The following is a 26,417-nucleotide window of genomic DNA, read 5'->3' as shown; positions in this document are numbered from 1 at the left end:
GCCCAATTTATTTTAATAGCTACATTTTAAACCTAAGCCTATGTCTCAACTGTCATACATGATCTACATGCCAAAGACTATCAAAACAACATTTTCAATGAGTCTGAAGCTAGCAGGGCAAGAGGATTAAAATAGTTTAAACCAGTCTTTATCACACATCACATTGGCCCACCAATCTGTTAAGACCTTTGAAGTCTGGTGATGACTTCTATCCTGATCTTTCATAATAGTTAGTTATACCAATTACATTCTAACAGTGCACTCTAGCCAGACTCTGCAGACATATAAAGCAGAAGTGAGACATTAAATGGTCAAATACTGCCATGCACACCATAGGCACTCATAACTCTGAGCAGTGTCCTGTACAGGTACAACCTGCAAAATGCTAATGACATTCTGTACCTTTAGGAAGCTGCTGGTGTAGCTTTTACTGGGTTAAGCCACAAGCTAAATATGCCAAAGCACAAACTCAGGTTTGTCTAAGTGGGGTCTGACAACAGCAAAACAAATTCAGTTCCAAAAACTGTTTTAATGTGCACTGGAATAACGATAACCAAAGTAGAGCTGTAAAGTGCAACCTCTCATAAATATTGTATATCCAGCACTGAAATCAAAGAAGTAACTTGCTGTTGCTGCCAGTGAACTTGAGTGAGGGAGTGTGGGATTAGATGTGGAGTCTATTTGCATTAATTTTGCATCAATATCCATATTAATTCTAACATAATATTGTATCGAATTTGGGGACAGCACTCAGCTCAGTCTCCCTGGCGAATGAAATATCACTTGTAGAGCTTCAGTAAATCATTTAGTAGCATTAAAAAAAGTCAGGCATGAAATCAGAGGAAGAGTTTAGAAAAAGAAATGTAGCACAGAAAAATCCTACCAGAATTAACACAATATGTAGTGAAAGAGCCTGCGTATGCAAAGAATAACTATTCAAAATCAATTTCTATTTCCTCATTTCTACAAAGAATAAATTTTACCTGGTTGATAATACCTTTGGATGATGACAAAACAATTCACTTGGGACTGACTGTACCTCTGTTACGAAGATAACATTATTTATCTGTGGGTGCAAACTACAAGCTGTGAATACAGCTAAAACCACACAAATAAAAATGTAGTTCTAGTAAAGACACTAATTGGCAGAAACCAGGGACTTGCCCATATCGTGTAGCAGAGTTCTCCTAAAGTGAGACAGTCTGACAGGAGGTGATAAAAATGCTCACACTTCTATTTCACCTGGAATTTCTAAAACTTTAATGAAACATAAATTTCATGATCAAAACACAAAATAAAAGAAAAAGTCCTCATTTCTCTGCTGAGCCCTGAGCTGCTTTGGAAGAAAGACACAAGGACATATAGAGATAAAGGGAGCTGACATTGCCCGGATTATGTGTGTATTTTCTACTGACATCATGCAACATGATGGATTCCCCAGTGGTATCTGTTTTCCAGTTAACCCACATTTCTCACAGGCTGGGTATACTGGTATTAATGACCCCATTGCATCTACTCTCCTTGTTTAAGGCATGGTCTTGCTTATTTGCCTCAATGAGAACAACCTGTGGCATTTGGCTGATGGGGAAGCCCACCACATTTTGGTACCATCTCCACTGGATGTTTGTGGTTTCTCTTCATTGTCACCCAGAGATGACAGAATTTGAAAAACAGTATTTTGGCTCTCCTTTAATCTGTCACTGACTCCTCCTCTGCTTAGTGTACCAGAAATCCTACTCTTAGCTTGAGTGAACACCATGCCTCTTCACTTGTGAGGCTTCTCCATCCCATGATATACTGTTTCAAAAAATGCATGGCATTTACAAGGCATTGGTAAAAATAATAATCTAGGACAGACTGACTGACTGAAGTCATGGAAACTAGCAGTGCCTTGATGCTGCAGTCTGGAAGCAATGAATGCTGTTCCTTAAAAAAACAGGTGGAAATCAACTCCTTTTTTAAGATGGATGAGGAAGGGAGAGCCTTCACCTATAAGACAGTGCAATGGTTAGGCCACTGACACCAGAAGCAACAAACAACTTCAATTCCCACGGCAGCAGATGGGGTCCCAAACCACCATCTCAAAGGCAGTTGACCAATTGCCAGTCAACAGTGCAGGGTTCCTCTTGTGTTCTTTTAGGTCCTTATTCTCCAAAGCTGCACTCATTCCTCTGCACAGGCACGCAGATTTTTATGAGAAGCTGATACTTTCCTGGAGGAGAGGAGGTGTGTGCTTATAAGAGTAAGGAAAGAATGGTATCAGACAGAGTATGACACAAATGTTTAGTGTGTTTCATCCAGGAAGAAGAAAAGAACACTCTTAAAAATTTGTCATTAGTTCACACTTGGCATTTGGTTTAAAATAGTGGTCTGTTGGGACAAGAACTAAAGATAGACCCACCAAAATCACAGGGAAAATTCAGTGGCAGCCGAATCAGGTGCCTAGCAGCCAAAAGGAATCTGCAAGATTTTTAAGTTGTGCTGAATTTGCAAGGTACACCTAATGTGAGTATAAATTCTGTAGTCAGTAGCAGGAAATTGTCAAAATCATAAACATCCAGAATAGTCCTGAAACAACCCAAATCTCATCTCACAGCTCTGACACATACTGTTACCAGTGTCCAACATAGTACTGTTGGACACTGTACTTCAGCCATTATTTTACATGTGTTTGTTTAATCTGAAGGGATTTTGTGGGAGGTTTCCTTTGTGGAAAAGGGAATATATTTCACTGAATGGACCAAGCTGCATAAACAGATGTCTAGAACTGTGTCCCCAAATTAACCAAATAATAAACATTCAAATGTAACTATTCAGAGTTAAGGATGAGTCCTTGAAGGTCAGTTCCTCTGGAATCAAAAAATGATGCCTGCTTCTGCAGCACAAGTGTTTTGAAATATATTTATATTTCCATTTGTTTGTATTGCATGTACAGCTGCAGTGGAAAAATCCTGTTGGAGCAGTCACGGCATGCACACCTTCAGGGAGGAAAGCTCCCTTCCACGCAAATCCCTTCCAGTTTAACATCCAGTTCAGGATATAGTTTAAACTCCAACATAATAGCACTGATCATCTAGAGGCAAAGACAGTAATAAAAGACGACCTGCCTTGCCCAGCAAGGCAAAGTCACAGCTAAGGTCTGCCAGATTCAAACAGATCATCGTTTAAGCATCTAAGAGTCAAAATTGGCCTTCAGATTTCAAATGGATGTGGTGTTTATTTATATATGTTACGAACTGTATTGTGTGCATTTTATATTTTATAATGTGCATAATTTCAAACAATATATTAACATAAAAATCTCAGATAAAGTGGTAAGAACACATTGCCTCATTTGCACAACTTTTTTTCTTAAATGCAATGATGGGCACTTAACTATGTTTGTTTGAAAGTACATGACATTTGTCTTCAAACTGACGATCACAGCAGTAGTAACAAAAATAATCTAAAATGGTTTACTCTATTAACTGTGTGGATTATTTCTCTGTTAAGCTGTTGTAGGTATGTCTTGCAAACCTATCTGAAATAAAAGAATTAATGTGTGGGGAAATGTCTTTCACATACAAATTGGAATATAGATTAAAAAATGCTGCTTATTAAATGTGGTTCATTAAATTATTTATTGGAATACATAATTGTTCATAATATTAAGATATATATGATAATTATTTCATAGGGTATGGTTTGCATGTTGTAATATAAGAATATAACATGCCTGCTTAAATTAGCCTTGTTCTTAACACTATCTAGCCAAACAGAATTTGAATTCTTAGCACTTGTTTGCTTTTGCTTTTATTATTATTAACTATTTAACAATCACGATGCTTTTAAAACAAGTCTCTTAACTGTCCCTGTACATCAGCATGACAAGATTAGTTGCTGATGCAGGTTATCAGAAAATGACAAGTCCTTTCTACAGAAAATTTGGCGTCCCAAATGTTCCTAGATGGGAGGAAGTTTAAAGTGCAAATACACTGTGCAAAGGGTTTCTAAAAATGGCATTGTGGAACTTGATGTTTCTCATGTTTTGGTTATCTCACAGGTTGGTAAACCAATCCTCTCAGCTGAGAACTAGATGGAGCAGTCAGAAAACTGTTACATTAGTAGTTTGAGGGCAGGGTGCTAAGAAGGCAAATATAATATAAATTTAACCTCCATGTGCTGCAAATAAATTTATCTGGCAAATAAAAAGAAAAGGAATGATGAAATTAATGCTATGCCACTGCTACTTTTTCCAATTCTTGTTTGTTGTCTAACCATAGCCATGAACCCCAATTTGATACAATTGGCATTACTGATACCTGTACTATGATAGCATAATTTGTATGCCTGGACTATTAAAAAGTCTGCTTATTACCTAGGCTTACCTTACTACATTACTACCTTATTACTTCAGTTGATTCAAGTGCACAGAAGTGATAAGGATGTGGAGTCCTATTATTAACAATACTGATAAATCTGATCTTGGCTCTATGGTGCACGTAAATTAGTACACTAAATAAGCCCAGTAGAAGATGCTGGTGAATAGCTTTGTGACAGACAACCATGGCAAAACAGTGAACGGACTAAGTTTGTCCATAGGCACACCTCTGCAATTCATGGAGAGTTTCCTCACCCTGAAAAGTGTAAGTTCAGGAGATGGACATTGGTGGTCACAAGTATTAAGAGTTTCTAAAAACAATGAACAATGCTCATAGACAAAAACGTGTAATACCTTCCACGACTTTACCATTTTGGGCAGTGTTTTGATTGGATAAAGACAAATGTCTGGGGCCTGGTGACATTGGTGGAACTGAACAGAGAGAAGCATCTGCTGGCAACACACATTTTGAAGCTTGGAGCTTCAAAAAGGGTATTTTTTTCTTCAAAGTAGGAATAAGATTGGTAAATTTAATCAAGATGTGATATTTAAACATAAATGAATTAATGGTATTTTTACAAAGTTGTTGGATGACAAAAAACACCTAACAGCATTAGTCCTCCTGGTTTAGCAAAAGAGTGAAATCAGTTAAGAAATATAAAAAAATGAAAATCAGCAAAATATGATAAAGAAAGCTAAAGTTATCTTAGTAAAAACAATGTATGGCTGGCAAACTTAGCAAAATATACAAGCAACAAATGCAAAAATGCATCAGTTTTCAGATGGAGCTGATGAAACCGTAAATAACAGTAAATAACTAAATGCAGAAGAAAATTGTTCAATATATGCTTCTGTTCCCTATTTGGGAAAAAAAAGATTGTTTGATGAAGTACATTCTGTTTTGCTGCTCATCAATATCTTCTCAGGGATAAATATTTCTGAATTGGCAGGCTTGCAGAGTTTGTACTCAAGAGCCATAAATCAGTTAACTGGCTACTGATGTTCATTTAAAATAATGCTTAAAGTACCAGAGAAGGTACAGAAGATGGGAAAATCCTAATCCAAAATTTCAGAGAAAACTATTTGCATAGGTAGCCTCACATAAATCTCAAGAAAAATAAAGGCAAAATGGATTATCTAGGTCCATAAATTCCTACCCTAAGTTCTATGGGCATGAAGAACAGTGTCTATTTTTTGAGGGTGACTGGTGCTTACTCAGCTGTTCCTGAGGCTGTACACTCGCACCAGGGAAGAATGGGTAACTAAAACTGGAAGTTTGGAAGAGACTGCCCAGAGAGGGTGTGTCGTTACACAACACAAAGGAAAGAACCAAGAAGACAAGCACCTGTCAGGAAGTAATGTAAGAACATTTGCTCCTGCTCTGGGCTGGGGGATGAGGCTGATGCATACTAAAAATCCCTTTGAGAACCACAATGCTGTGATACTGGAGTCTACTAATGAGGAATTAAGGTACACAAATGTAATTAATTCAAGCCAATGCAACTTACTGGAAAATAACTCCTACACAAATAAACTCAGTTTCATTCTTTGATAAATTAGCATGTTAGCTGATAAGGACTTATATGCAAAGAGAGTATACTCCATTTTTTGTCAGGCAATTCATTTATTCCTTGAGACATTCTGAGCAGGAGGAAAAGTTATGTCACCTTTGCTAAGCATTTTTAGTAAGTGTGCTTTATCTCCCTTTTGTTTTCAGCAACTAAATTTTGCTCTTCCCAGGCTTCCCATGAAACTTCTGGACTATCACTACACTGGAGGCCCTTACCTACTCTGGTTGATTGGTGATGACTGCTGTTTTGCCAGCTGTTTGATTCCAGGTACTGTGTCCAACATGTGAGTTACTCCCACTTGTCTTTCAAGAGAGACATTAAAATTGTCTTCCTTTTACTCGGAAGACACATTCCTCATTTCTTCTTCTATGCTGTAAACTACTACCACAATAGTTGGAGAAACTTAATGACAACTTCATTACTTAACTAAAACTTCAACTTAGGCAGAAATTGTTTCATAAATTCATGAGAGGACAAATGGAACAACTCTAGAATTGTTTACTCATGAAAAGGGGTTGAAAGTCAGGACTATTCCACATTTCTAAGAACTTGCAGAGTAAGTAATCTGCAAATGCAGCTATCATAGAGAAACCACTGTTGAATAGAGATGTTATTGCTGGAGTGTCCTATGGCTATTCAACCACACAGGAAATATATACAAATTTACTGCTGGTAAAACTTGTAAATGAGAAGAAGAATGGAATGGTTGTTAAGAAAGGTGATGGCCTTTTTTTTTTTTTTTTCAAGTTAGTGTATTTTTTTGGTTTCTTTTTCTAAAAAAGCTACCTGCAATGCTTCCTAATGCTAATTTAAAACCAAGATGAAGAGCAGCAGCTCTAGAAAGGGAAAGTTCCTCCCAAACTGACTCTTTGTAGTAGGGTGATAAAAGGGTCAAATGTAACTGCTGCCTAATGAAATGGGAGAGAATCAGGTAGAAAAGATTTGATATTACATTACTAAGATGAAGACAGGTCTATCTCAAAGAAGTTGAACGACTGGAGATGCCACAGAGAAATGTATGAAAACATTTGAAACCTGGAGAAATTAACTTGCACTGAGACTTAAAGAACTCAATCTATTACATTTCTCAAAAGAAAATGGTGTGTTGACTTGATGCCAGTATGTAACTCACAGGGAGAAAAAGCAATTTACCAAACGGTTCTTTAACTTGGGGTAGAAAATGCACAAGAACTAATGGTTGGAACCTGAAACCAGACAAAGCCAAACCAGAAATGAGCAGTTTGCAAATTATAAAGGGAAAGGAGCAATGGATTCCCCATGTCTTGCATCCTTTGAGCCAGGGCTGAATGACTTACTAGAAGAAACATTTTCACCAAATTAAAGTTTTAAATTTCAATATAACACCTGGTCAAAGGTTAAAGACCTGTATCTAAAAGTGGACAATAAGTGATCTAAATATCCTTCCCCACCTAAACGACATACATTTGTGAAAAAAGAAAAGTTTTCTACTGAAACGGAACTTTTTGAAAAATTCTAACCAATTCAAATCTAAATCCAAATCTGAATCTGGATTCTAACAGAAAACGAAAACTGAAATGTGAAAAATCTTTTGGATTTTATGTCAATACAAATAAAAATTACTGCTATTGAATTTTGGAGGATATCTCTCAGGGAATACCTCCTTACAGGGTTGGGTTCTAGAAGAGTTTGTAATCACGCATTGGAGTAAGACCTGCCAACGTGCAGATGGATATGGATACATAATGCACTAATGAGATAGCATTAAGTAGTATCAGAAGCAACAGTCACAGCAGTCTAATAGCTGTCAAAAGCTTCATAGGAAATATCTGACTGTAATAATTTAAATTATTCATTATTACCACAAAGACAGCCTCAGGGACTCTAAGACAACAACTAACTAGCTCACTCTACTCCAAAAAATTGCTATGATAAATAGATATGTTTGAGTACAAGAATAATTTTTGATGAAACTCTTTCTCCAATATCAGTAGTGCCTCAAGTACATGTAACTATTTTGTAGAATGGTAAATGAATGAGTGTTATTGAACTCTCTGACACAAGCAACATGTGGCAATTGAAGTCAATGCTTTCAAATTCACATTTTCATATTTACTTTTGATGCTCTGGCACTCCGGAACAGATTCTGCAATATTATTCAACAGGTCTCTATAAACTTTGTCCTTTCCAAAGCACTGTAGAGCTAAGCTACTCTGAGCACAACATAGGAGCTCACATCCAGCTAGGTTTATACATGAAATGAAAAGCTGTCTGCAACACCTGAGACTGAGCAGGAGTATAAAAGCAGAGCTCCTTTGAAGAATCAGAAACAGGGAAAAAGCTACTTACTCCCATGCTAAGAAGACGTAAGTTAAAGTTGGACTTAGTGCAGCAACTGCCAGAGCTGTGGCTAAGAAAGTCTGATGCCTCAAAGTTACTGTAATGATTTCCAGTCCCCGACAAAGTATGGCAGCAAAAATGGAAGTGCAGGACCAGTTTTAGCAGCAGATGGGAATGTTAACATGGGTGATGAAGCAAGATTCACACTGCAGATTCCTGAACTCCTCCACTTGTGTATTAATCTTGCAAATACCTTAAATTAACATGCAGCTAGATACAGGAACTTGCCACCTTGACAAAAAAGCATCACCATTTTATCTTTCCTCCTGAAATCCAAAGTTTTTATTGACAGAACTACATGCACGTGAAGACATAAAATGCAAAGAGCTTTACAGTAAACACTGATTAATGTAATATTAATACCCATGAATGACTAGTGAATGCAAAAATAACATTTTTAACAGAATGAAAAAATTGCTTAATTGCTTTATTTTAAGAAGTGCATGGTTTTGTTCCTATATCTTGTACTGCTTGATGCCTATCCCTGGTCATGAAACACTAGTATCAGAAAACAGCCCAGAAGAGTCCACATAAAATTGATTGAAGAGTGAACAAAAAAAAGAGAAGCATTGGTAAACTGGGCTAAAAGCTATTAAGAGTACAAGCCAGGTATTGTCGCTGCACTTGATACAATTTATGGTTGCTTCTGCCTTGTTTGTTATGAGCAAGATACATAAATGTGTAAGAGTGGAACTGTAGTGTGGTGCAAATACAGCTGAGGAAAAAAAGCATAAAGAAGTAAGTCGATCCTTCCCCAGAGCTGTCACAAGCCTCACTAATGCAACTACCCCTGCACACAGATCCTGTGGTGTTGGAGAGTCCATCTGACCTCGCTGGAGAGCCTCCTGTTTGAACCCCAGGATCTGCTCAGCATGGGGGGCATCTGCAGATAGGCTTTTCTGAGGAAATACACAACTGAACTCTTGAAACAGCAGGCAGGAGTAACCTGTTAGATAAAGCCAACAGAAACTACCACTGCCATAATCTAATGGATAATTCATTGTTTCCCTGGTATTAACACAAGCTTTGCAACAAGATCTCTACCTGATTAGCACTTGTGTGTGGGGCCACAGGCTGCACACCTGCTCTGCCAGGGAAGGGCTTGCTGTTCAAGTGATGTGGTCAGTTTCTTGGACTGGTGTTTTTAAGCAGATCTAAAAGTCCAGAATAATTTTACTTAAATTTACTATCGTGCCACAGAGTATTATTGATGCTATTTTATTAATCAACACAAAGCAGTAGTTTAGAGGGGACTCTTTAGTACCATAATCTTTCTTGATATTAAATCAAGCTATGCCAAGGACTCAACTTATTTTTCAGTGAGGTCTGCAGAATCTCATCTTTCATCTGCTTTGGTCTGCAAGTTTCATATGTACACAGAAAAAAGTATCAAAAAGCACCTTAGTACATATTATGAGTTCAACACATCTGGAAATGCTGTGCTTTTACTGTGAGGCTCAATGGATGACAACCCCGCTCTCTGTTGAGACAAACTTTGTCAGAAACCACAATCAGGCCCTCCTCCCTTTTTTCAGTTAGAAGGATTTGAAAAGACAAAGCAAGAAAACAACCACTTTCTGCAAGATGACGGACCTGCTTTTGGTGCTGACACACAAAAAGGTGACTACCTTACCTGGAAAACTACCACTCCATAGTCACTCATGTACAGACCTGCATCCTACACAACCATCATGGTTACACACCACATGGCTATGGAATGATTCTGTGTGGTCTTTTGAAACTTAGGCAAGTATGCCAGCAAAAACTGCACAATCTTACATGGATATGAATTACCATTATCATGATTTCTTTACTGACAGGTAATAGGTCCTATGGAAGGCTGGACATAGCCTTGGACTACTTGGTCCAGGTGGCCTGGCCTGAGCAAGATAATCTTGATGACCTCCAGAGGTTCTTTCCCACCTCAACCATTCCATCCAGTCTTTTTTCCCCTGTCTATTTATTTATCTGTAAAACCCCCCCAAACCTGCAGTACTCTGTTAGAAATTATATTAATGATATTTTTAAAATTCAAATTAAAAAAAAAAAAAATCTGTGGTTGGCTTACCTAAATGTAATTAAATGCTTGATATATAATACAGAGTTCAAGCTTGATGTTTGGTACTAGGAAATACTATCTGAAGACTCACTCAAGAGCACCACCAGCACACATCATACCTGTCCCCCAAAATTAAGTTTGTTTTTCTTCTACCAGCCACTTTATTCAGCTGTATGAATTAATTCTTGCACTTTTTCTCTTATTTAGATAGACATATTCAAGTCTAGGCTGTTCTGTGAATAGAACTTTTCTTGATTACTGTCAGTGTTTCATTCCATTGTTTGTCGTTTAATGTCATAATTTCCTTATTTCATAATGTTTTAACTACATTGGCTGCAACTGTTAACAGAATAACTAGTGATTTTGGGGGCCAACTAGGAAGGCTTTAAAAAGATTTGATTAGGCAATTCATTTTACTAATGTTACAACATCTTCACTTGATTACTTTAAATGAGTGTTGGTGCATATCCACTTTGGCAAAATACTGCAAAGTTTAATCTTCTCTCCTAAATAACAAGCTTTCACTGGCAGAAACACATGGGCTAAGGAATACAAACAGGATTGAGGAAAACAAAGGCCATGTTTTCCCGACAAAATTTACCACAATACCTATCTTTGGGTGAAGTTCAGGCCACTATCCTGAAATCAAAGTGATTTAATTCCTGAACAGCATCACAGATGAATGCAGATCCATGGATCTGCTTTTCCCATGCCTACTTTCAGCTCTTCTTCCCCAGTAGTTGCTCCAGTAGGATGACTTCCCAAGGCCTTTTGAACTCCCTGCTCCAGAACTAGGAGAAATGTTGTAAGGTCTCAGAGACACAGCATGAACTACAACTACTGTTAGCAGTAATGCAGTGCAACCTGTCATTAAAGCATCTATTCCACTGTCTGCGTCAAATTCCAAGTGATGTCCAGTCTCCTAACCAGTAATACTCCCACCCTTACTCCATTTTATGTGACAATCTTCAATGTACAGACTACTTTATAGTCTTCATCTTTCTCCATCCTACATTTTCTTATGTCTTAGATGGGAGATGGATCCATCTCCTCTGAGACAGAAGAGATGTATTTTCGTTTGATTCCATTAGGAAGGTAGGTTAAGACTGAGACAGAAGATAACCTCAAGTCTAACAGAGGATCTTAACTAGGGCTGAAAGTGAAGAGAGTAAAGATAGGAGTCTTAGAAGTTCCAATCCCCCTCTCATGGGAGTTTGAGCAAACTTCCAGTAGACCAGGTTGCTCAAAGCCCCATTAAACTTGATCTTGAACACTTGCAGGGATGGGGCATCCACAACTTCTCTGGGCAACCTGTGCCAGTGCCTCACCATCCTCACAGGGAAGAGTTTCTTTCCTGTCTTTTCTAATCTAAAACTGCCCTCTGCCAGTTTGAAGCCATTCCCCTGTTGTCCTGTCACTTCATGCCCTTGTCAAAAGCCCCTCACCAGTTCTCTTGTAGCACCTTTAGATATTAGAAGGTGCTCCAAGGGCCCCCAGAGCACTTTCTTCTCCAGGCTGAACAACTCTTTCACTCTAATCTTCATGGGAGATGTCCTCCACCCCTCTGAGCATCTTTGTGGCTCCTCTGGATTTGGTCCAGTGGGACTACATCTATCTTGTGCTGAGCACCCCAGAGCTGGATGCAGTCAGTCACATGAGGTCTCACCAAAGCAGAGAGGAGGGGCAGAACCAATCACCTTGACCTGCTGGTCATGCATTTGATGCAGCCCAGGATACGGTTCTCTTTCTGGGCTGGAAGTGCACACTGTTGGGTCATGTTGCGTTTTTTGTCAACCAACAACTGCATATCATTCTTCTCAGAGCTGCTGCCAATTGACTGCCTGCACGGCCGGTATTTGTGCTTGGGATTGCCCTGACCCATGTAGCAGGACTTGCACTTGGCCTTGTGAAACTTTATGGGATCCATGTCTCTTTTGCAGGCCCATCTCTCAAAATCCCTCCGGGCGACATCCCTTCCTTCTAGCATGCCAGCTGCAGCACAGAGCTTGATGCTGCTGACAAACTTGCTGAGGGTGCCTTCAATCTCACTGTTCATGTCACCAACAAGATGCCAGAAGATATTAAACTATGACACCAGCATGCACCAAATCCTTGAGACGTGGATGAAAGACCATGAAGGTGGGACCCACAAAGTACCTCTTGCCACAAGAACAGACAATGGATTTATTATGGCTTGCTTTTTCTGTATTGTTGTTCTCAGGCTTTCAACATTTATAATTATATGACTATTTAATAATAATTATTAAAGTGTATTCATTCCTTTCTGTAATCAAGTAAGACATGAATCAGTCATGGCAAACATTTTAATTACTTCATAATTCTTCAATCAAAAGCTTTAACAACTTTATCTGGAAAAACCCAAGTAATTTTTCCAGTTTGATGGTCATTTATTTTGTCTCTAGTGATTTTAAGGGAAAAGCAAGCAAGAGACTCTGAGATAATCTGCAGTAGGAACTGCTCACCAACTAGGATTGCCTGTAAAACCCAGCATACTGAATGGTCGAATAACACACCCTTTTTGGAAAAGCTGGCTCAAGAGATGTGACCATGAGGCAGTTATTTCTGAACTTATTTTCAGTGCAAACAGAGATAAAAGATGGGCTTCCAAGCATAGAAGTGAATCTTTCTACAGCAAAAGCTTTATTTGAAAAGATCTGTCACTGTTCTGATTGCTCTCATTGTCATTCATTGAAATACCAAGGGCAGTGCTGCCAGGATTTGAGTGTGGGCTCTTCCAGTACCGTAATTCTCAAGAAAAGAATGAAATAAAATCTCTCACATTAAACAATAATGCTTCTACATCTAGTAGCATTTAATAAATTTATTACATATTACCCCAATGTAGGTTTATACCACTGCTCATATAAAGACTCTGTATGAATTATTCACTTGGTTCTCTGTACATGTTTTACAGTTGTTCATATACAAAATGATTACAAGAAATACAGGCAAAAACATGTGAGCAAACTGATAATTCAGGAGCAGTCACATAAAGTTATAGTATTTTAAACTACATTTATATTACAAAGAATTAGCCTGCAAATAGTTGTCTTACATGAAATCATTATAAAAAATCTCTGTTGAGAACTTCTAAAACATTAGTGATCTTAATTAATCTCAATGTTTGCACTAAATACAAATATGCTACTTTTACTGGCTGAAATCCTACCCAATTTAAATTAATTCTTCTACCACTTCTGTGCACCTTGGAAATTCATTAAGTGGTGCAGAAACATTAAGGCCACTGTGACCCATCTTCAACAGAACTGTAAAATCAAGACTTTTAATTTACAGCTCTAATGAAGCACCAGTCTTCTTTTTAAGTAACACTTAAGATTTCTTTTATATAATACCTTTTAGATTACTTACATTAGATGAATACAAAGAAAGAGGGGAGATGCTCTGATGTCAGTGTTGGCCAGTGTACAATAAATACTGACCAGTTGCTATCCAAGCCCTAATTTACCAGACTGAAATGACCTCTACATGTAGTCTTTCACAACAGCAACAGACACATCAGAGATTGGAAGTTAATCCTATTTTAAAGAATTCCACTCCTGAAAACAATATTTTTCTTTTAAGCTGCGGTAATCTCCCCTAAAAGAGCATAAAGTTGCTAAATGGATGTTGAATCTACGAAAATTTCAGTAATATATAATTTTCCAAAGCACCAAAGAGCAACGTCAATTCTATACAGAGCTGAGGATCTGCATGGTGAGATCCCAAACCATAGCAGAAATGTAATTAAAGTCTCTTGTTGTTGTGAGCTCTCAAAAAAAAAAAAGACCTACATTTTCCAAACCATAAAAATATCCTGTAGTAAACTCAGTTTCATCTGCAAGGCTAGGTCTCACTAACAACCTCACAAATGCAGACAGATATGAAACTAACTTGTCAACCAAACAACTGCATCCCACAGAGCAAGGTCAAATATTGTTTCAGCTTTTAAATTAATATTGTATAGGCTGTGTCTTCCTTTGAACTTGGTTTTACACTCTACAGAGATAAGCTACCTATGGCTTTTAGGAAACCTGATAATCAAGCATGAAAGTTCAGTAACTGCTTTATGTATTTTAGATTACTTTTCTACAGAGATTGGAGATTTTCCTTTTACATTGATAACTACATCTACTTTCTGGAATTATCACACATTTAATGAAAGTCTCTGTTATTTCATGTGCTTCTTATGATTATGATTCATTAATGAAAAACATAGCTTTTTAAAAAAGCAACAGAAAACTCACATCAACATTATTGGATGCTGCAAATAATTTGCTTTGTAAGCTACACTTCCACTGAACAGCATTCAGGAAAGTGTCTCATTTATTTTAACCATAACTTTCATTATGTACTTCTTCAAAACCTTGTTGCCTACATAGAGTTAGATATTTATTCAAGGCCCTATGATAAATTTCCCAGTTCTTGTTATCACTATTATTTTTCTTAGACTCCTACATGTAATGTCACCAATTACTTAAACAGAAAGGAAGACTAGAAAAATTCAAGCAACAAGTAGACAAGAGAATTTAAATCCCACACAAAGCAAAAAAAAAAGAGTAAGAGTGGGCTGCATAAAACAGCAGCAGTCATATGCTTTCAGTCACATCTTGCTGAAGAAGGGTTAAAATGCATTTTAAAATTAACAAGCTGCTTCTGGGCATAAACACATACACTGGCTTACTGCAAACAAATGGATGTACCTGCAGAGACACGGGGACAGTCTGGCAGCATGGACTCCACGGATGTGTCCAGGGGCTCGGAGCTGGACACCCAGTTACAGCAGTTCTGTAAGAGCAGGCAGGCAATTCTTGGGATAAGCCAAAAACTCAGAGCAAAAATAAACACCGGTGTTGCAAGTAAGGAAAATGATCACATCAAAATACTCAAACTAATTTACATAGCAGTCCCCATAGTGACTAGACAGTACCCTACACTAACTTACCCTTACTGACGATGAAATAGTGTAGTTTCACACTAAGTAAGTAGAGTAAGACCATAATTCAGGAGATTTGTAATGTTCTGAATTAGCATGTCTTTTAAGTGCTACTTTGAGAGCCAGTGGACTTGAGTAGGTGTTTGGACCAACAAGAGGCTGAACTACCCACCACACACTTTCAGCTTTTCCTAGTTGGTGTTGATATAAACACTGAGCCTGCTCATTTGCTAACATAACAAAATCAGAATTTTTCGGGGTGTTTTGAGAGCACACTGTGGAAAGAATGTTTAAAAGCCGTCAAGATAGCAGGTTAGTATTCAAGTAATTGGCAATATAGCTGAAATGAAGGTGCATGAACATTAAAAAAAAAGGCAAATACTGGTCTCTGGGGAGTTATATTCAGGAGGTCTTTACATTTACTTTTCATTCCTGAACCTTTGAGTAGGATGAATTTGCCATGAATTTCCTAAATGTTTTGCTACAAATGCTATCTATTCAGAGTAGTCTATAAACTGAAGTATTAGATAATATGATTTTAATAAAATATGCTAAAACTACACCAAATTTACTGAATTGAAGATTTAATTATAAAGCAAATACATTTTTAATAAGATTGCCAGCTGAACAACAAGATTTACATTGCTTGCTCTATTAAAAATCTGAGTTTCTCCTTTCTGAAAACCTGACTAACTCCATTAAGGGGAAGAGGTAAAAAAACCACACAACTTTTTGAAAAGACCAATCAATTTTCATACAGATTTCTAAAAAAATCATGCCATCAGTCACGATAGTAAAAATGGATAATTTCTCTTTCTGGTAAACAGCATGTATTGTGTATTTGTAGATGCTTGCTGCCCTAGTTGTGTACCGTGGAGTCCGTCCTCACTGTGGAAAGATCCTTGACTGGTAGATCAAGTATCTTATTGTATTTCCTTAATTCATTCTGTCTGGAAGAAGATGTCAGCTGTGTTGCAGTGAGGAGAGAATTTCAAAGGCTTCAGTCCCCACCAATAAAGGGCGAGGAATGGCTTTTGAATAGATTTGTCAAGGCAACCCTACTGTTCTGGGACCAGGGAGAGCAGGGACAACATAAAGGAAGGGTTGCTGTATGAGATTAGAAAGTGAAGTTCACAAAGCATGGCAGATTTTTGTAAGAAACAGTAGATCAATGAAACTATTGAACTCAATGGAAAAAGAAAAAAACAAACACACTATCCAGTAATATAACATATTTAGTAAAAAACTGTTAAAATGGAAGTATTTCACAAAGGTTTTAAGGTTTAAAGTAGTAAAGCATTATAATTTTATGATTTGCATGTGAAATTTTAATTAACAGCTGAATGTGAAATTGCAAGTGTAAGGTGGTAGAAATTACAAAAGAAGTAGAATTTTTATGAAGTATTACAATCATTTGAAATAAGTAAAATTAATATTAACTACTGATAGAACACTACATCAGAGAGCTGGAGATAATACAGAAGATTAGCACACAATTAACTAGCTTTTATATACAATGTGACACTTGCCTGTAAGAAATAAGTATTCTCGAAAGCAGTGTCAAGATATGTAAATGGATGATTTGTTTTATCATTCATCACAGCTCCTAATAAATTCAAAAATCATGACTTCTATAGGTACTAAAAATAGGCCACCAGTGATACAGGAGAGATAGCTCTGATGAAGAATTACTTTATTTTAACAATTCATTCTTTCAATGACAGCAATTAGCCCTACAGACAGGCAGCGATTAGGTGTATATTTTAATTATTATTCATTTTACCACTAGCCTTAAACCTGATTAAAGTAAGAGATATCCAGGTGATATGCTAGTCTTAATACCACTCAGCCACATTTCACATATGTAAAATTCTTCTTTCTTATAGGAGATTTTTAATGCTAATGTAAGTTATGACACTCCATCCACTTTTTAGGCCATTAATCATTTAACTTATTCTTTAACATCTACTTTCTGCAAATGAAATTAAAGGTAATGCACTTTTCTTATTCAGACTAAATGCTTAAAGAAAAATGGAGTTGTCAGATTCAAATTACAGGATTTAAAATTTCAGTTTTACTACATAACACATATTTTAAGGTTTTGATTTCCCTTAAAGAAAATGGGGATTTCTCTGACAGAGCCTGTAGGGGTTACCATTCTTTATATTTTTAACACTTAAGTCAGAGCTGTCAGGCTGCATCCCAGGTGATCCTCTATTCCCATCAGTTGCGGCCTATAAAACTTTAAGGTTAAGACAGGAATAGGCACTCTTTACACAAAGTTTCACTAAATCCATGAGAAAAAGTCAAGTCTAACAGAAAGCTCAGGATGTGACTAGTTTAAATTCACTCTGTGCAGCTATGTTTTAGTGTTCTGCCATGGGAATGCACAAAACACAGAGATGAGCCTGATCTGGTGAGGATGAGACTCATGAACAGTAGTTTAGTTGGTCACACTCTAAAAATACGAGTTTTAAAATCTCAGCAGCCCCATCCCTGAGTATAAGAGCTTCCAAGTGCTACAGGAGTAAATACATATCAAAAAGCTGCTGAGAGAAAGGTTATTTTGCCAGTTCTGCAAAGCATCAAACTGAGTCATGAAGAGCTTAAAGGGGATTTTCCACCATTGCCAGGTCAAACCAGTACCACAGAGTGCACCCAGGACTTTGCTCCAGGTATCAGGCACTGCATGGGCTGCCTTGTCATGTCTCTATTTTGCTGTGAAGAAACATTGGACTTGGTGCTTCTTATTTTGACTGCTAACTTGGAAATGGCTTTAACCTCGGTTATTTTAGTGGCTGGTATGGATACACGATTTCCACTGTCCCGTAATATGCTGTCTTTCACACCCAGACATGTTTACTCAGCCATATACAGATGTATATACTCAAATTCTTTAAAAAAACATGGCCTTACCTCTCTCATCCACTCTCGAATAGTTTTCCCAACTTCTTGATGCCACACATTGTGAACAGAGTCTGTCAACGCCACGGCAGTTACCCTATTCTTTACTTCTGCCTCTCGTTGAATCATCTGTTAAAAAAATATGGTATTTAAATTAATTCCTTTTATTGAATAGAGACTGCTTAGTCAGAGATAACGATCTTAAATGAAAAAAGAAACAGCAATACAGATTCAATACTTCACTTCACTTGTTTTAAAGTTTATACAATTCCTAACGGGTCCAGAAAAACAGAAACACCTATTATTTTTGATAAAAAATAATAATACTAACTTTTAACTGACTGAACTATTCAGTCATATTATTTTCCATGTGGCTTGACAATTCTAGGATTAAAGGTGTCATAGTGAAAAAATGGAAGATTCCCTGAGGACACCTTTTACAAGCTTCTCCAAGTTCCTATTTCAGTTCTTCAGGGAAGCTGGTACCTGTGGTTCACTGTAAGGTTCTTATGACTATCATCTACTAATTTTCAGTAGATTGCTGTAGTTTTTCTGATGTACAATCTCACTTTGACTTGTATGGGTTTTTTTCTTTTTCTATCCAATTTAGCTATCTTGCACGCTCACCATGGTCCCAAAATTCTTCTCTCTTCTCTCTTATTCATATGCTTACTCAGCTAACACCAAAGCCTCTCAACATTTTTAGGATATTAAAGAGCCTCTGTTGTTGCAAATGACAGTATGACTAAATAATATCAGTTCTAAAACAAATTAAATGATTGCTGCAAATAACACAAGCGAGCTGACAAAGATGCTGTGGAATTCAGCACTGCTATGCAAGATAAAAGGTACTGGGAAGAATAGTTTGATATCAAAGAGAGACAAAAAGGTTTTAATCTCCTGACATGAGTGATCCTAATTTGTAACACTGGATCAAAGAAAGCATAATAAATTATACTTATAAAACCCGAATTTCACAACTGGTGTCATTATCACTGTGTATGCTGCAATAAAGTTAATGGTTTTTTTAAGCTTCCCTTTGTATAAATGTAACACATATCACATTTCTAAAATCAGGCATTCCTTCTTCATGCTCTATTAACTGCTTATCAGCACACAGACTGTACCTCTGAACCCACTGTTCCATGTCCTTGCCATAAGAATGACTCCAAAACCCTACCAAAAAAAAAAAGTTTTTTGAAAGAGAAGTATCTAAAAACAAGACCTGTCAGCCACACACACCTAACTCACTTTAAACCCTGCTGTACATTGAATAAGTTTTTGAAACACACCATGTGTACTAATATTCCTGTTCCTGTGCAGTGCATTCTAGCACTCATTCGGCTGCACTGTCTTCCACAAAACACTGTGATTAAACAGGCAAAGGTGCAAAAATACCACTGCCCTTGAAGCCCACATACCTACCAATTATTCAGAGTTATTACACGCTGGGTGTGAAGTTTAAAATCATCACCAGCTCAGGGTATTCCAGCATGACTTCCTCCATGAAGGGCTGGTATTCAGAAGCACTTCTAATGACCAGCAAAGATAAAAAATATGCTCTGCTTTGGAAAAGCAGTTTTTTTCTCAAGCTGCTGTGTCCCATGTTTCTGCTTCGAAAACTAGCCACCCAGTTCATCTTAGAACATCACCTTTTTCTTCAAATCACAAGAAAATACAAAGGTGCAGTTCCCTTTTTCCTTTCCAGACCTAGCTCAGGTTTGCTATTCTCAATTTCCCTATGCACATGTAAGAACTGGCAGCTATTGATCACCATCTCTTTCTACTCTTTCTTCATATGGTACATGCAGTCCTTGCTTTTCAGGTCATGTATGATATATAGGAAATAATATGCAATACCCAACATGCTCCTGGTGCTTGCCATTCAGCTTTGTGGATGCCTGCAGAATTGTATTCTCTTCACAAAGATCAGCAAAGAGACTGAGGCTGACAATGAGATGTTTTTTGATAACTCAGCCACAGTGCTAGGGTTAGGATAAGGTCTCATGGATGCAGCAGCAAAGAGGGATCAAAAGGATTAACTGAGCTTCACTCACAGATTTCTTAACATCCAGCCCAGAAGAAAAAAGTTTTGGTAGGCATCCATGCCCTTCTGAGCCAACTTAGAAAGAAATAGACAAAAACAACACATCAAGTGGGGAAAGGATCAAGGGTATAACCTTCCCTTAAACAAGAAGTCTAACGTGTCCATGTTTCAGTGACACAGAAATGTCACCGCAGAGCATGTCAAACTGAGGACACTTTTGCTTGTATCAGAGCAGCTGAAGTTCCTTGCTACAATGGGACATCCACTGATAATAATAATCAAGGAGAACAGATCCAGGTTAAGCTCAAGCAGCAGACCCTCTTATCAGGGTTGATAATTTACCCTGAAAGAAGATACAAGAAGTCTGTGTGGTTTTGGGCACAGATGCTTCAATACTCAGTAAATGCTTCAGATTCAATGGATTGATAGGTCACAGAACATACTCATCTCTTCTAAAACTAGTTTTGAATTAAGATAAATTTTAAAAATGAAATGAGTGGAATAAAATTGTAAAGATAAAGTAGATTGACTTTAAACAAAGATGTAGCATCCAGCTACCACTCAAATTTGATGCAACTTGGAAGTTGTTCTAAATTCCACGGGAAAGATACTATGGGATGCATGATTTACATTTGCCAGGACTACTTGCTTTATTCCATGCAGACTGCAGAGTCTTTCGAGGTGGACACATTAAAACTGAAGATATTTAATAGACCACAGTCTACTAAAAAATACTAAAAATTAGATATTTTTCTTCAGAATAATGATGTTTTTTACTGAAGCAAACAAAGACCTAAGGATTTTGTCTGAAGTTCATTTATGCCTTATACTCCTTGTACATCAGTAAATTCCACAGACAGAAAGTTCTCACAGCCTAGAAATTACTTATTTTCCTGCTCAGTGTCCATTTAAAAATCTTAAATTATTCTTAGCTGAACAGATTTTGCAGGAAGACATCTCTCTGTGAACCTCATCATTGGATGGCTCACCCTCCCCTTACTCCTTCTTCCAATAATTTATTGGAATCAGAAGCAGGTAAACTAGCACTTCTCTGTTCTCATTCTCATATATTACTGCATCACTCACTATTCTGGGTCCTCTAGACTTTCCCAATAATCTTCTCTCTTCAGGCATTTCCATTTTATCTTTTTTCTTGTGTTCCTTCTTGCAGTAATAGAAATGTTTGATTTTGTAGCTTACTAACCATATACCAACACTATATATTTGATTCCCTTAGAATGACAAGTTGTAGACCAGTTTTCCTTGCAACAAGTTAGAAAGCATCCTTTTGAAAGTCCTCTTTATCCTAGTGGTTGAAAATTTGTTCCTTCACTTTGGAAGGGAAAATGTCTGTTATCTAGTTGCAGAAGTATTCAGCTCTAACAGTTACATAAGGAAGAAGCTGAAACTCCCAAAAATGCATTCCTTAAGTTCATACATAATAATTACTCATTTATTGCTCAACTTAGTAAGTATTCTACTGCCAATCTATCTGCAAGTTTATAGTATACAGTTATCCTAACATTGTAACACAAAAAGGTTGATGCCTGTGTTATCTGTAGCATGTGTAAATAAAACATAGCTTCACACATATAATAGATATGCAGTATATTTAGCATGCATACATAGTTAGAATAGATGATGAAATGTGCCTTTGGTATATATTTTATAGCATAATACTCCCAGCAAATTGAAGCCTCAGTGTGTTAGAAGAGGACTCAAAGGTCTGATCCTGCAAACATGAAAGTCCATGAAAGTGCCAGTTAGACTTTAGGTAAATGGCCTGTGGGAGTAAATCCCTGAAACATTGAGTCCATACCCTTTATACCTATTCCAACATTTAAAACAGGTAAAAATTCAAACTTCTGAGAAAAGTTAAAGTTAAAATATTATTTTATTTTTTACAGGCTTTTATTTTTGCAGGTTCATACAATTAAATCAACAACCATAACTTCATATTTAGGGAATATTTACTCTTCTGAGTTGTTTGTAATTAGGAATGAGGAAAAATGAATTAAAAATGAATTAAAAACACATCCAAATTTTAATTTCTCTTGAAGTTTTGAAATAAACCTTTCAGCTACTTTCTTCATCTTCCACTGCAATTCAGTTGTTGACAACAAGCATTTGACTTGGAGCAACGTAATTTTGATGCAAGACCTCCATTGTATCCAGTTGCATCATACTTACGGGTTTGAGACCCGTAAGACATTTGGCATCTTCAAGCAGAATTCTTTCCAGAGGAAACAACTGGAAGTCCCTGTCCAAAAGTCCTCACTGGTTTCCAGAAGTGGAATGAATTTGCAGTAGAAATTCTGGTGGATCAAAACAGCATCAGTTGGACACTGAAATATTTGTAAAAGCAACGGTAGATGAGAGAAGAAATCACATGATAGGAATAGTGTGCAAGAGGGCAATTTTTACTTTCTTCTGGAAAGGCGTGCAGATTCCCTTTTGGCACCTTCATATGCTCTCCTTGTAATTTGCTTGTTACAAGTCTACGGAAAACCAACATCTTCTTCAACCATCATTTCACTCAGTCCCATACAAACCAAGTAACTGGTCTGTCTGCCTGGCAGCACCTGAGCCTCTCCTCAGTTATGAAAAACTCCTCCAGGAAATATGGAATTCTGTATTCTGTAGTGCAAGTTTGTTGGTCTGGCATTTGTAAGACCTTTCACTGCTTCCTGAACAAAATTTCACTGCTTCCTGAATTTCTGAAATACTCTCGATTTTCAGCACATCTTAAAATAGAATTAGATTCCCAAGCCCTCATAAAATATTATTCATTAGGAATTAGAATTGCTGGGCAACTATGTTCAAACAGCACAAAGCAAATATAATAAACAATCCAAAGTTCTACCAGTTATCATTTTCTATTAGCAACAACAATTAACTCCCCTAAGTGAATTTGCAGATGTAGTAAAATCCCTAATTGCAGCAGACAAAGCCTCTGACACACATCAGTTTTTAAACGGCAAAAGAAAATACCTTCAAAAATACAATTAGAGAACGACAATAGTACTTTCTGATATCTTGGTCAAAGATCCATTGGATGTTACCCCTATAACTGTGATACTTTTCTACAGCAATAAATCACACTGCAACAGTAATAATATTGCACAAACATATTAGAACAGATTGCTTTACAGCATCTGGAGTCTAGGACTTGTCAAAGTTCACAATGTAAACCAATTTCTCTTGCAGAACCTCTACTCAAAATTTCCCCCTTACATTAGGGCTGTAAGTTCATAAAATCAATCATGATTAGAAAAATATTTTAATAAAAAATAGCTCAAGGTTTAAAAAGTCATCTCCCTTACACATAGCTCAGTAAAAAACCCCAACAACTACAAAAACCTTGTACGCAGAATTTTGGTGGTATATTTTTGAACGTTACAAACAAAATTCACGGTTCTCTTGTATAAAAGCCTCAGGCTTTAGCTTTATTAAAACTTTAAACTTAATAATGCAATTGTCCTGTTCTCTTGACCCTAGTGTGTCACAACAGGGAGCTTAAGAGAGAAAAGTCTTTGAGGACCTATAATAATGAGGGTAACACCAACTTCCCAAACACAGGTGGTTTAGGTGTGGCAGGGCTATGGTTAGGAATGCTGGCTCGCCTCACAAATCTCCCAGCAATTTGTCTAGCATAAACCAAGCACAGCAGTTCAACAGAAAGCCCATCGCATAACATAAATCGGTATGGTACCATGGGGATAAAAATCTTTGAATTGCCCACAGCAGACCAATCCAAAACAAGCTGGTGGCAGGGACATCCTCCACTGTCTGGTGTACAAAATGTTGGCATTCTGCAGATAACTTCCTTGCAGACGAAAAATGGACATTAGACAAGAGGGTTTGGTGAAGCTCTCTCCCATGAGAAATTCAACCAAAGCAAACAGAAACGAATCCCTTTTTTACTGCACCATTTCAGCAATGAAGGTTGCCGAGACACTTGCCTTTGCACTACTGCAAGAACTGCAGTGATGATCAGAAAAGAGGTTTGGAGCAGCTGAGTCTACCTGGAGTCAGACAGCTGGGACTCCCTCCTAACAGCTGGACTCTGCTGTCCCAAGACTGGAGGTTCCAACTGGGAAAATCTCATTGGCATGAAAATCAGGTTTTGAAGGGTCAACAGCTTCTACCCATCTCCTATCCAGGTACAGAATGTGAAACCTGATCAATGTAAGTGTTAATGTTCCTATGTTGCTGATAGTAGCAGCTAGCTGTTGGCTTGTGTCTAATATATGACATAAAAAACAGTCTGGCCTTAAAAAAGTGGAGCTCCGCAAGGGTCAGTTTAAGCTGCCAGAAAGTGTCCAACATCACCATGTGCAGTACTTGGCACAAGTAACACTGAGGGGCATCTGATACTCAGGCTAGTTTGTTAAAACATAGTTTGGGTATGTACACTGCAAATAAATGAGCCCCAGGAAAATCATACTTGCAAAATCACATAGTTCACTAAACTATTTCATTTTGTACTCACAGTTAATTTGGATTTGGGTAATTCAAGACAGTGTGAGCACCTGATCACACTAAAACTCCAGCACAGCAGATCCTTTTCTGCTCTGGCTTTACCACTCAGCTGTGTAAGCAGGATCCTCTAAATAGGGATGCAGGAGGTTTTCTGGCAGGAGGCTGTATCAGCTCTCCAAATGACATGAACTCAGACAGCAAGACCATTCCTCTATTACTGTAGCTAGGCAAAACCTGCCCTGGCGATTTTGTTAACAAAGTTATCTTGGCTGTGATGGTCAAGGGTTTTTCCACTCTTTGCCAGTAAAACCTTATTGGCTGCAGGTCACAGCTTTACTTTCTCTTGGTTTATCTGGATTTCTGAAGCAGTGGACAGCTATTTGAGTACCATGCCTAGTTTGAAATTAAACAATAAAGTAAAATCTAAAAAAAAAAAAAATTACCATTGAAGAAATTAAATTGAAATAAAATATAAAAGAAATTAAATCCAAAGCAAACCCAATCACAACACAAGAAACCCAAAATTTTTGTTAAGCGCTAACAGGAGCCATCTAGACCCATGACCGAAAGCTTGAGGTGCTGTAGTACTAAGAAAAGTCAAGTTCTACATGGACTAGGAAACAGAAATGTCTCTGCTTGAAACTGGGAATGTCCTCAGCCTCTTACCCCAGGCTTGCTATCCTGGGCTCAGCTTTCACAAGGACTTTCACAATCCTAATCAGCTCTGGGCATGGCCAAACCACAAGCTAATCATTTTGAACATCTCCTTGTGTAAATGCAGGTTGAGTGCCAGACTTTCAGACTGATCTTGCAGCCATTAGAGACAGTTACAAGCATTTAAGAGCAGCAGTGCACAGCTGACCCCCAGCAGTGTTGCCCAGCTGACATTTCATCAGAGGTGACCCATCAAAGTGCAGTGCCAAACTCTGCCTGAGACCTATCAGCGAGGAAATAGCACTAAGTTTTCAAATTCCACTAGTTTTCTTGCTGTTGACAGAAGTTGTGGGATGCTCCATTTCAGGGAGGAGCAGGGTCTTGGGATGCAGATGACTGAGTTATGATGACTCCTTCAGTTGCCACCTGTCAGATGCTCTGCAGTAGCTCACAGCTTGTACGGGCTCCACTGAAGGGCAGCAGCAGATAGAAGCTGGACTGTTGATGCTGCTAACAACCTCAGCCATCTGGTCCACCCATCTGAAGGACGTGACTGCTCCAGGGCAGAGACAGTTGTCTGCTTCCCAGTCTGGCTCCACACTGCCACTGTTTTCAGCCCCAAGGCTTTGAGCCTGGTCAATGTCTTGGTGATTGTTACTTTGGCTGATTTCAGATTGATTAGGCAGCAAAGCTGAACAGAAATAAATCCTTTGTACATAAGAAAAAAGTTCTTCCTAAGGTACTTGCTTGAGCTGAACATCTTCTAAATTACAGTGGACAGCTTTGCTCTATCTAAAAACCCAGTATGCATATAAAATGGATGAATAAAGCTAGTTGTTTAGTCTCAGCCTATCTTGTTGGGTTCCTCTTTTGCATTATGGGGGTGAAAGCATCTAAAATACATCTAAAAGCCTTGAGCCAGAATAAGTAGGTTGTTGGAATTTTTCTTACTCAGATAAAGTTAAATAAAATACAGTTATCTTGAATCTTTGAGATGAAAAATTAGT

The 26,417-nt window shown here is 37.7% G+C and overlaps 1 protein-coding gene across 10 annotated transcripts in view; it reads right to left on the bottom strand.

Moving 5' to 3' along the window:
* Positions 1-26,417, bottom strand: part of ARB2A (ARB2 cotranscriptional regulator A) — a 262,147-nt gene that overhangs the window by 55,517 nt on the left and 180,213 nt on the right. For 9 of the 10 annotated variants that reach the window (XM_069002274.1, XM_069002273.1, XM_069002270.1 and 6 more), the window contains 2 exons: positions 18,240-18,356; positions 15,091-15,175 (listed from right to left, as the gene is read on the bottom strand). In XM_069002274.1, the coding sequence (XP_068858375.1) occupies positions 15,091-15,175; positions 18,240-18,356 (202 nt within the window). Of the gene's footprint in view, positions 1-15,090; positions 15,176-18,239; positions 18,357-22,223; positions 22,590-26,417 lie in introns of those variants that run through there. The other variant, XM_069002279.1, reaches the window with a different exon arrangement.

The sequence above is a fragment of the Aphelocoma coerulescens genome (assembly GCF_041296385.1).
Source record: "Aphelocoma coerulescens isolate FSJ_1873_10779 chromosome Z unlocalized genomic scaffold, UR_Acoe_1.0 ChrZ, whole genome shotgun sequence".
Lineage (NCBI taxonomy): Eukaryota > Metazoa > Chordata > Aves > Passeriformes > Corvidae > Aphelocoma > Aphelocoma coerulescens.
Note: the sequence above shows the minus strand (reverse complement) of the source record. Positions and strands in the feature narration are given on the sequence as shown.